The sequence below is a fragment of the Apostichopus japonicus genome, chromosome 19, assembly GCF_037975245.1.
Source record: "Apostichopus japonicus isolate 1M-3 chromosome 19, ASM3797524v1, whole genome shotgun sequence".
Taxonomy (NCBI): Eukaryota; Metazoa; Echinodermata; class Holothuroidea; order Aspidochirotida; family Stichopodidae; genus Apostichopus; species Apostichopus japonicus.
In genome coordinates, this window is record NC_092579.1 from 4,525,290 (window position 1) to 4,538,046 (window position 12,757).

Consider the following 12,757-nt stretch of genomic DNA (forward strand, 5'->3'; position numbering starts at 1 on the left):
CATAGCGACAATTGCAGAACCCTTGTCGGCTGGCTTGATGACAATGTCATCGCGCTTCCGCAGTTCATGAATGGCCTGTCTCTCAGTTTTGTTGAGATTGTCGCGGAAGTCTGGGGCGGAGGTGTGTGTTTTGACATCCTCTTCAATGGCCGAAATAAATTATTCAAGAGGCGCACAATGGGCCTTGGGTGGATTCCACGAGCTTTTTGGCTTAAAATTGGAATGCAAGTCGTTGGTTTCTTGCGTGGTGTTATTGCCATTTTCGTCGGCAAAAAATTCACGGAGACGTAAGCGTCGATAGAACAGATTTAGGTCAAGAGAAAGTTTCTGAGCGTTTACTTGCCGTGGTTTAGGGCAAAAATTTAGACCTTTGGAGAGTAGGTTTGTTTCTCCTGCCGAGAGTTGGCAATCAATGGTAACAACTGCACTTTTGGTGGTGTTGCATGCGGTCTGTATCTCTTTCCGACGGAATCTGCGAGACCTGGTTCTTTTTGAGGTTTCAAGTTGGGTTTCACCAGAAGACTTAACTCTTTGCGTGACATTATCCCTCTTCAATTTGTGACATTGTCTTGAAGCTAGGGTATGTGAGAGGTTCAAGCAAATTTTGGAGATGGAGTCAAGCTTTCTTTCGAACTCGTTCTTTGGGAGTTCTTTTTGCAGTTTTCTGGTTTTGGAATCAATTTGCTGGCTAAGTTCGTGAATTGTTTTGCGACAAATACTTATTTGCACAGCCATTAATTCAAGCGAAGCATTCTTAAGGATGCCTTTCCAATTGGCAAAGCTGTCGCTGTCAGAAAGTGGTAAACCAGCACGGACCTTGATTTTAAGTCCTTTTGGTACCGTTTTGTTTTTACGGTATAGTCTGTAGTTGGAAAGATGATGCCGATACCTAACCCGTTTTTCGGAAAGGCGTCGAAGCGTTTTCAAAGTTTCAAAGATGCTCTCCATTTTGAAGCATAGTTGGATCAATTAGATACCAACAGTGAAAGATATAGATAGGAATAACGGAAAAAACTGTTAAACAACTATGCTGCATTTAGAGAAAGGCTGGATCTCGAGTGAGATACAATAATTGAATTAAGTAAGTGATTGGAAGTAAAACAGCCAATGTTTGGTTTTTGCAGAGCTTTCGAGCAAAACTAGCTCTTCTTCAGTGCATGATCACCGAAAGTGACAAGGAGTAGCAGGAATTGAAACTGTTTTATAGAGAAGATGTCGGCATGGTTGTAAAGGCAAAGCGACTTACTGATTTCTGCTGAATAGAGCAGAAGTATTAGAAATTCGGATTATTTTAATCCGCGTCGGATTATTTTAATCCGATTCCGTCGTAATTGTAAAGGAATTGTTTTGGTTTATCTGGGACGGCAAATCGTTTCTGATGTATATATATATATATATACATATATATATATATATATATATAGTAAATAAATAAAGAATAACACACCAGAAAAATTCAACTTCACGACCGGTTTCGTCCTTCTGGGACTCATCAGGCGAAGGTAATAATCGAACCCCGGATCTCACGAACCGAAGTCCGTACCACTCGACCACATGTACAGTGATTCCACTGGTGTGTGATGCGTATAAATAGGCTTTATATAACTGTCAGTTAAACAAAGCCAATTTATAACTTGGCGACTAACATTTCTAAGTCGCATGAATTCGCCTATTTCCAGTAATTGATAGGCCTAATTAGAACGATAAGCATCAATTAGATAATTCTCTTGAACGACCACCGGTCTTCTTGATCTGAATGGGTGGCAAGCAGTAGTTAGTCCATAAATTGTACCTTTCGTGAAACAGTTCAACAAAAGCTACGCTTAAACATATTTGCCTCAGTGATATTAAGGTTTGGACGGCCTAAATCATTCTCTATTTCTCTCTTTGTTCAAATAAAATCGCTATCTCTAATTATTTCAAACAAGTAAGTATTCTTACGAAAAATACATACATACACTACTAAACTCTCAAACTTATAACGATCAATATCAAGTATAGCGTAAAAACTCTTTTTTTATGTGCGATCCAAATCAGACTAAAACTATTTCCCAGACAGTTCTAAATCTTTCTAACCCCGCCTTAGCAGTAACATAAACAGTTTTCTTTCATGAATAGCAGTTAAAAGTGCAGCAACGCTGCAGAAGGGGGCAGGAGGGGGCAGGCACAACACCGCCATATACCTTCAGATCCGGAATGTTCAACAAACGACCCTTATGTGCTTTATAGCAATTTTTCTCTTAAAATAAATGTACGATAAGGTGAAGTCATTGTTGAAACAATTATGAAGATTTGATGCCTATTAGGAGAGGATGTCGCATAGCGCTCTCATTTATATTCAAACGAGTTTTGTTTTGAAAGGGGGACACCAGTTAATGCTCTACGGACTTGTTTATGAGCTTATAGTGTGTTGTTATCTTTGTGTGTACGTTCTTTAATAATGTTATCATAATTTAAAAGAAAATAACCCTCGATAGAACCTCAGCCTGTGCACGAGAACGAAACCATTTGATATAATAGACAGAGAAGCGACCCGTTTGGTTTCACCCATGTGAGTCCATGTTATAGTAAATATTATACAATGCATTTGTTTGTCCTTTGAAATGTACTCCAATTGGTCAATTCAGGAAACATGCTACGGTGGCCTACTAGAGTCATAGTAGAGTACATATTAATGTCCTTTGCTAATGATGTAATAATTCACCAGATCCCGATTGGGCCACCGTACGTAACAGACGGCCCTGGAGGCAGTTGACTAGCTGTTAGAACCTGTTGCAATGCTGGAACACCTCTACATAGGCTATAGTCGTTTACACACACTATTAGTACTGATCCTGTAAATGCTTGATTGAAATTGAGATTGGGCTTTACGTGATGGGGGCGGGGGTGGGAGTCAGAGGATACAATCCCGGAAACAGGGGTCAATTCGGGGACCCGGGAAAATAAAGAGAGAATTGGTAACATGGGATAAAGAATCATATAATCTAAATATTCTAATATTCTGAAGGATATAATGGGCCTCGGAACCTGAAAATAGCTCTCGAACCCTATGATTTGTGATTTTTTCACAACCTGCATGAATTATTTCTAATAATTGGCAAGGATGGATAGATTGTCTCATATCACCCTATTGTCTGTAATGTTGGTTTATAGGCACTGTACCTACCAGCCCTCGCTACTCTATATACCAATTCTTTGGAGAATTCTTTATCATTCTAGGACCTCTTTTCTTTTGCTAGATCATCGTGGATAATGCAATGTTTCAACATAGATGTTTTAAAGCTTTATTTATTTTTAAAAAGTTATTCAAACGGGGAAACATTGATGCAGTTATCAACAGATTTATATTGCAACCATGAATTATTAGCCTTATTGATTTTCTAATGAGTGACTTCTGCAAGAAAGAAAATTCTGTGTCCTACCAGACAAGTATGAGTTATTCTAAACTTTAAACTGATGAAGACCCCAGCTAACCATTTGGATCCACAATGCCTTGCAAAGTGTAGCCACAGGTTCCACAAAACATAAAGAAGACAATTACATGAATCAGAAATAGCATTTTTACTTGTATTAATTGATTTTCTTTATACATGATCAGAGAAAGCAAAGCAAGAATGGAGATAAATTTTAATGTAAGAATGAAAGGAAATTAAAGTACCAGGAAGCTTTAATATCTTTTAAATAACTGAAAATGATAAGAATTACAATAAAAAAAGGGAAAAGGAAAATTATATTAATATATTTTAAAAATAATTCTTCTTGTAGGAATAGTCGCTAATTGGTAGGACCAAGAAAACAATGGTTACTTTCTATCAAATTTGTTTGTTGTCTTAAGTCAAGGAGAGGTGAATCATTAGACTAAATATCTTAACTTTATCACCTCCATTTCTTTTTTTCTTCCATGTAAGTAAATTTCGAAACGGTGAACTGATTGCAAAGAAAAAAGAGAAAATTGGCTACTGAAGAATTCGAACCGAATGACATCGCCGTTAATGGCTGCTTTATACAACTGAGCTTATTCTAGAGAGCGAATGGAAACACATTTCTATACAGATTGACTTGGTACCAGTTATAATTGTCAAATCAAGAACATTTAATTAATTATTTGTTTTTCATTTGTATATTATTGATCCTCATGATAAATTTTCTATAATTTATAATCATAGAATAAATGAATTGGAATTGAAATTGAAGACACAAAGAAACAGGAAACCAAAACCCAATGAAAATAGGAAGATGGAAGAAGAGGATTAAAGAATAGAAAACAGAATATAGCGTGTTGTCCAATTCCTCTTGTCATAGACCTGCTTGATGAAGCCATCGTCAAAATGTTTAATCGATAGCAAGTCTCCCATAAAATATTTCGAAATGTTGTGTCAATGAAACTAACACACTGTGGAATACAGTCTGGTAAATATATTTGATTTTAACACTCTAATACATTAGTAGATAGAAAATTCCCTATAATATATTTAGTGGCACAAAATTAATTGGAACAACACTAAGTAGACAATAAACTATAATTAAACAAAATTTCTTACATTATCACATACTTTCTAATGAGTAGTAAATAAATGTCATCACCATGTAACTAATTAACTTTGATATATCTTTTATTTTCCTAACCTAATACTTACTCATTAGATTGAAATTTCAATCTATGCAATGACAGTTATCAATTATCACTTATTAAGTATACCTTCTTGGAGTATAAAATGCCCAGTGTCCGTGAAACGCTGTTGGAGAGTCCATGTTAGCTTGATTCTCTCTTAAGTGTCGTCATTATGACGTCATTACCTTGTTTTACATGTTTAATGTAGCCTGTCCCAACATAATGACATGAATAAATTGATAAAGAAGTAGTTAGGATAAATTCTGGCGTTATATTCCGGTCTTTCTCAGGCCTGACGTGCTCTAGACTTTAATCAATGTGATTAAACCAGATTAATTACTACATAACATGAACATATAACAAATATGCTGTAAATCTGTTATATGTTTTATAGTTTTCCAAAATATGAAAATTGGGCAAGTAAAATGGAATATATGTAAGCATATTCACAACGACATGTCAGATGACTTTCTTAAACTAATTTTGTGTCTTATGATTAAAACAATGGTTGCATTTTATAGAGGAACTATTTTCGCAATCAAACAGATTTGAACAAATACAAACGCGTATCCCATCCTCCCATACACTTTTACAGTATGAGTCAACAAAAAATGTAATAACCACGCTTTTCTCGTAGAGTACGCATGCATCCTATAGTGATATGTAATGCCTATAGTGATAAATGTTATGCCTACCGTACTTTCCATTCAATAGATGGATTCAGGTTATTGATTAGGTGCTTGCAATTTATGGATTTACAGTAAAATGACACATTCTTGGCAGACATTTCGTCTTATTTTAAATGTGGGTAACATAAAAGGTATAACCTGTCGAGAAGATATTCACGCTTCAAACAACAAAGAACATAAAATATTATCGAAATTAAGACTAACCAATATTATTCTGCAAGACATTTCTCCATTTTTACAAAGTTGTCAAAATGTCTGATTATTCATGATGAAATATGAAAGAACATTACTTGAGAGTATCAGTTATGTCAAGCAAAGTCTTATCGATAAACGTAAAACTAAGGAGCTAAAACTCTCTGTTATTATTATTATTTTTATTTTCATACAAAACGCATGTGTAATACCTAGTTTCTATCAGTTCTTCATGTCGACAAACTACGACCAATAAATGCGCAAAAAACCCTTCATGAGCCGAAATATCAAGAAATTGTTACATCCACCAATACCTTCATTTAAATCAATTATTTTATGATGTGACCGCTTGTGTTTCAGTCCTAAGTTAAGGCCAGAGAAATAGCAACGAAAGCTAACTGGTTACAAAATCATACAATAGTTTTAATACCAAGCAGAGTTTTTCCTAATTTATACCGTCTGACAGAAAGGAACGACAGACCCATCACGATTTGACATATTTAATCCTTAATGTTTACCTGGAATAATTGAAACTGAAGTTGTCTAATTTTTACATGTCCATCTGGAATATTGGAGTAATACTTTTTAAGGTTTTTTGTAGCCTCAGTCAAGTATCCCCACTTTCCTGTGATTCTATTTTCCAGCTCGCCTGGTCTTTCCTTCAGTATTTTCACACAAGAATGAAATATTTCTTCACAAATCGATGCAGCTTTCTCCGTGACTCTGCGGCCACTATTCGACTTCACTAAGTGCTGGACATACCAGTGCTGTGCCTGCAAGTGATCTTGTAAAGATGACTTGAATCTTTCAATCGCCTCCAGATAGGTTGCCTCTGCTCTATCGTATTCTCTCAACTTGTGATGAGCCCAGGCCTTATAGACAAACGCATAAAAATGTCCAGGCTCCTTTGCGAGGCATTTGTCGATGTTACTCATCTCATCTCGAAGATACCTGTACTTGTCATCATTATTATTACTCTGCTTTGCAAGTTGACTATATATCAGAGATTTTTGGAAGAATATGTCTGATCTAGGCGTCTTCAACTCTTCACCCTTTTGTAACACATCCAGTGCTTTTTGAAGCTCGTTTTGCCAACGATAAAAACGAGCTTTGACGAGAATCACTTGACACGATTCGTCGCTAGCTTCTTCAATCAGTCGCCTCGCCTCATTGCTTCTCTCTGGAATTTTTCGCAAAACTAACGCCATATCACACCGGGCAGCGTCATTTGTTGGATCTAGCTCGATAGCCTTCTCATAGTATTTAATTTCCTCGTCCATTTCATCGTACCGGTCGGCGTTGCTCTTTTCACCTTTGCGAGCGAACCGTCCGACCAATCCACCACATGTGTGATACCAAGATGCTTTGGATTGGATTACTTCTGTCGCTCTTTTGTATCTTTGCAGTGCTTCTTGACATCTAGTGAGCCCAAGACGGGCCAGAGCAAATCCCTCTATTACATAAATGTAAGCATGAAGCTCCTCTGACTGTGCTGTTGGCTTTGCCAACCAATTTTCCGTCAGCGTTTTGAGAAGCATTTCTCGTTCATCATTCGGCGCCGCCGAGCCACTCTGCCTGAAGTTCTCCAGGAGCCAAAGGCGGTTTGCCGACGACACTGTTAGACAAGCCTGTCGCTCTTGGTTATCGTCAAGTTCACGGGCCTCCTCTTCCGCCTGAAGAAAGAATTCACGAGCCTTCACCGGGTTAAGGTTCACTTCTTTGAACTTCGGGAAGACCTCTATGTACCCTCGAAAAAGCAGGAGGTCACATACTGAATCTCTCCAACCTACCTCGTCCCTCGTTTCAAGTTTACTGTCCAGTTTGTTCACAATTGTTTTGTAATCCACGGTACAGTCCTTCTCTAGCTGCCAATTAAAGTGGCAGGGGACCTGTTTCCACCAATCTGAATCCATCTTGGTCGTACTTTTGCGCTTCCGTGTAATCGATCCTTGAAAAGGTAATAGAAGAAACATACAGTGTTATAAGCGATTTTCATTGAAATGAGCTATTCAGACTAACTCACAGAAACAAAAACAAAAGGAAGAATGGGCAGAAAACGGATGGATGGTGAATGGCTAACAAGATTTCGGATTTTTTTGTTGAAGAAGAAGTTACAATGAATATCTGTCAGCCCAACAAAAAGGAATAGAACTCAAATTCCTAGCATGATTTCGCACCTAGTGCATTTTAGTGCATTACAAGGGTAACATCACAATGATAAACGGTATGTTACTCTACGCTACATTTTATTGAAATTATGTATTTTTATGTTATGTTTAGTAAACTGATGCTATACAATATTAAATAAACCTACAGAAAACTTGGAGATGATCTTGATCTTGATCGCTATTGATATGCAGAGTATGCGAACGACTTCAAGCAACAATTGCTAATAAATTGTTATATGGATACACCGCAACATATATACTCTTATTTTTCGTAATTCTAAAATGACGGGGTAATTCCTACTAACTAATTAGTAATATTTATTTGTTTTCACGTTATCACCATAGATTGTTATAACCTCTATTGACATTGTTAATTATCATGTCAAGTATTACTTGATTACCCTTCGTGATACGAAAAATCAAAGAACGAAGTTCAAGGCATCTCCTTAACAATACAATATGGATCAAAATACCAAACATATTCGGCACATTGGTAGTATCTAATTGCATGAAAAACAAAGTGCTAATTACTTTCTGTTCACAAGTTTAGAGTGCACATGAGCTGAGGAAGGCACTATATACACACCAACCATTTGTTCAAGATAAATCATGATAACGGCATGATAACATCAGAGCTCTCTGGCCTTACATGATGACACATTTAACCCGTTTTACAAATGCAAATACAATTGTTTCAAGGGTAAGTGGTGCTGAAAGTCATCCACGGATGATCTGTATAGTAGATGTGAATATGTTTCGGTTTAACTGTTGGAAATTTATAAATCAATGGCAGGATACATATATATGTATATATATATGTATATATAAATATGTATATATATATATATATATATATATAACATAACATAACAATTAATATTTATATAGCGCTATTCCATCTAGATCATATATATATAAATATATATATATATATATATATATATATATATATATATATATATATATATATATATATATATATGTGTGTGTGTGTGTGTGTGGGTGTGCCTGGGTGTGTATATATATATATATATATATATATATACCACATCATTGAAGTATACTGGATACAGATTTTGAGGGAAACAAACATACTTTTGTCAATGTTCAGCTACGAAATCATATCTTCATGGTTTCTTCAAGTTAAGCTTGAGTACAACACAACTTCCTACTTTTATAAATGTCTACAAGGACCTTATGTTTCTATCCCCAGTATTATATTCTGTAAAGTGATTATTTAACTAATTAATTTATCAGTAGTTTTCTCTCTTTGAGAGAATAGTCCATCAGACATGACTTTGAAGTAATCACCCTTTCTAACATGTCAATTTCTCAATGTATTCAAGAACTCTCCTTACTTTTGTTTCTACTTTGCCAGCGTGTCTGTCACAGACAAAATGGCAACAAAGTGATACAGTATAAGAACTTTAACCGGCAATGCTGAAACACTAGTACTCTCGTAATATAATATTAGTTATCACATTACATTATCAATCTTTGGTTTTGAGACAATTTGTCTTTACTTAAAACACATAAATCAGTTTGCTCGTATTCTATCGGTAGCGATTATAACTTGGCGACTAAGGTTTCTAAGTCGCAATGAATTCACCTATTTCCAGTAATTAACATGCCTAATAAGAAAGATCAGTATCAATTGGGTAATTCTCGTGAACGAACACCGGTCTTCCTGATCTGAATGGGTGACAAGCAGTTATTTCTTATAGATATATTTTTTTTATAGATATATTTCAAACAAGTAAGTTTTCTTACCAAAAATACATAAAACGTTCTCGAATCTCACAAGATTCAAAACAGTCGTCTTTCGAAGATTTCACTCGTCAGCTTGTCGCCAATCTCGTCTTCTAATTCTGATATCACTCTTAAACTCTCAAACTTATAACGATCAATATCAAATAAAGCGTATAAACTCCTTTTTATTATGGGCGACCCAAATCAGACTAAAACATTTTCGCAGACAGTTCTAAATCTTTCTTACCCGCCTTAACAGTAACATAAACATTTAACTTTCATGAATTTTAATTAAAAAGTGCAGCAACGCTGCAGAAGCTCAGCCCAAGCTTCTATTTGAGAAAGTTGTTGTGATTGACAATATTTCTGAGCCGTTTTATCCATTTGTTCGTGCGACAAATATAAGACATATGCGTGATAACGATGTCATTTCCTTTCCTCCCATCTCCCTTTTTTTTCTTGGCATTTATATGCTCCTCTTTAGCAGACATAGTTTGTTACAATGTTAGAAAGTTGTATTCATTCAAAGTGGGAAAACTGTCCCGAAATTATTTTATGCAATAGATCATTATACTTATTTACTAGGGATAAACTATGACCCATCGCAAAAACAAAGAACCTACAGTTTATCAAATCCGTAGTTTTCATTTATACAATGATAGAACAAAAACTTTAAAAAAAAATATTCCTCTGCTAAATCTGCTTTAATGTTGTGGATATCACGTTTGAATTGTGCTGACCCAAATTTGCTCACGACAATTGCACCCATACAATAATAGAACGACCTGAAACTTGTTTACAATCGACGAACCACAGAGAATCGTTATAGAGCAGAAATCGGAATCGGCTTCAACAATGCTGGTCATTCTCAAATGTGTTCTCCACACACAAACTGTTTAAAAGTTCAAATTAAAAATCTGCCAAGTAGGTCCCTTACAGAGATGACATCGAATTACATAGCAAGCCTACAGAACAAATAAATATTTGACTTGATCAAGTATCACTCGGGTGGAATTATTTTAAAAAAAATAAACGAGAAATTTAAGATGGAAGACATATTTGCTACTCACTCCAAACACATATTAGTCATGAATACTATAAAGTTGAAAAACAAATTTCATGATCATTGCATATGTAGCCAACGTGTCATCATAACTGAAAACTATACAGAAGGCCCTGTTTTGGGCCTTCGCATGACGACAATGTTTATACCTGAACAATTTTGGTTCACCACCATTCACATCCACAACATTTCAGCAGATGTTAGACCAAAGCTCTAGGAGGAGTATAGCATATTTTAGGTTTTCAGAAAATGACCTCTCGTGACCTCAAATAACCTTCAAATTGATAAAATATGATCGTTTGTATGAAAAGTTAACTCACACAAACCTCTCACTTTATGGACGTCACTGAAACATATGGTTTAGAAGCTGAACAGATTAATATCTTTTCAGACTTGAGTTAGTCTGGAGTTTCCTGCTTAAAACTTGGAAAATGGTACACGAATAACGAAGGTTTAATTTACACAACTTTTCTGTTTAATTATGTATCACCATTTGACTAAATCATATACAGAGGTAACTATTGAATATACACTGTACACACAGGACAACAAGTTCTAGATTTGCCCTTCTTAGGAGAATGAAATCACTTTTAAATTAGCCTATACTAATAATTCAATCTTATTCCATAAGGTCGATATTTTACCATTTTTAGATTATTGTTGTCTCGTATGGGGAGCGTGCACTGCTGAGAGCAAGGAAAGAACTTTAAAGTTACAGAAGAGTGCTGCAAGGATAATTTTAAATGCTCCTTACCATGACAGATCGAACTTGCTATTTGATGAATTAGGATGGAAGACTTTTGATAGATATACAAAACAAAAGAACAGTGATAATGGTATACAAAATTATAAATGACCTTAACCGATGTTACAAGAATTATTTACCCCGATAACGGAATTCCATAACCAATTGCTAAGATCCTCGTCGTCTAAGAAGGTCTTTATCACAGGGGACATACTGAATACCATCGACAGGCGCGTATCCAGGGGGCGTTGGGGCGCGCGCCACCCGGGTAACAAAAGGAAGAGAGGAAAAAAGGAAAGAAGAAAAAGGGAAAAAGAGGGAAAAAAGAGGAGGAAGCGAGTAAGGAAGGGAAAAGAAAAAGAAAAAGAAAGAACGAGAAAGAAAGGAGAAAAAGAGGGAGTAGAAGAAAAGCGCCACGACACTGGGAAGGGAAAGAGGATCAGTGACATAATTACAGCGCTATGATCCCTTATATACACAGGGTAGCCCGTGACGGATCGAGGATTTCGGAAGGGGCGAGTGCCTCACCCTAACCCTTAAACAAACAACTCCTTTTTTTACGGTTCCATTTTTCTTCTATCACCAATGTAAATATATATATATATATATATATATATATATATATATATATTTATACTGCTCAACCAGTAGGAATTCCCGTGACTACCTTAGTATCAAAGCGGAGCGCCATCATTGGTTGGCGCGCAGCGTTGACGAAAAATTCTGGTTTGATAGCCCCACAGATAACCGGAAATGGCACTTCTTGGGCTAGAAAATGACCAACCAGATGTACACTTTTGCCTGAGAACCAAGTTTTTTCCAATAGTTTATATTTCATCTATAACCTTTTTCAAGATTGTTACCAGTCACACATTATGTTCGACCTCATCGCATCTCCTGTGGATAATTGCTTTGTAATTCTACGTAACGGCCCAAAATAACAGTCAGCCCCACTTTTCAAGGTTTTAAGCCCATTATTTGTTCAGAATTTGAGTAAAAAATTCACTTCAAAACATACCCACTATGTCGCACAAAATTTCAACTATGAAAAAACAATATAGAAAAAGGACCGGTCAAAATTGCACGAGTAGAGGGAAGTATGATTAAGAATGTTGGTCAGGGAATTTTCATAAATTCAGACACAGTTAATTTATTGGTGTACAAATATTAAAACCTCTAATAACGGCTACTATAAAACTTCGATATCATAAGTGGAAATTCCTAAAGGGGGGGGGGGGGGGGAGGTCTCACCCTTACATACGTACGTACTTATACCCATACACAAGAGATGTACAGACAATATGATAATAATCATTATTGAAAACATGCTATACGGTCACAGGTCACAGAAACGACCACGAAGAGTCAATTACCTCAAGCAGCATGTGTTGGATGAAGTTTTAGCCACCGCTAAATATGATTTGGATAAATAATCTCACGCATTATTTTCTATTTATAGCCACAAAAAACCATGCCACCAAATATTGGGGGGGTATTCGATACTATATCCCCCACCTAAAATATTGGGGGGACATCCCC

The 12,757-nt window shown here is 36.1% G+C and overlaps 1 protein-coding gene across 1 annotated transcript; it reads right to left on the bottom strand.

Moving 5' to 3' along the window:
- Positions 1-3,609: 3,609 nt before the first annotated feature.
- Positions 3,610-7,966, bottom strand: LOC139960549 (uncharacterized). The gene is made up of 2 exons (XM_071958995.1): positions 7,808-7,966; positions 3,610-7,441 (listed from the first exon to the last, which is right to left on the bottom strand). Exon 2 carries the CDS (start codon positions 7,404-7,406, stop codon positions 5,994-5,996), a length of 1,413 nt encoding a protein of 470 aa, XP_071815096.1. The 5' UTR covers positions 7,407-7,441; positions 7,808-7,966; the 3' UTR covers positions 3,610-5,993.
- Between the last annotated feature and the right edge of the window lie 4,791 nt (positions 7,967-12,757).

Coding starts and splice junctions, on each gene's coding strand:
- LOC139960549 (XM_071958995.1), bottom strand. CDS start 7,406: ATGGATTCAGATTGGTGGAAACAGGTCCCCTGCCACTTTAATTGGCAG.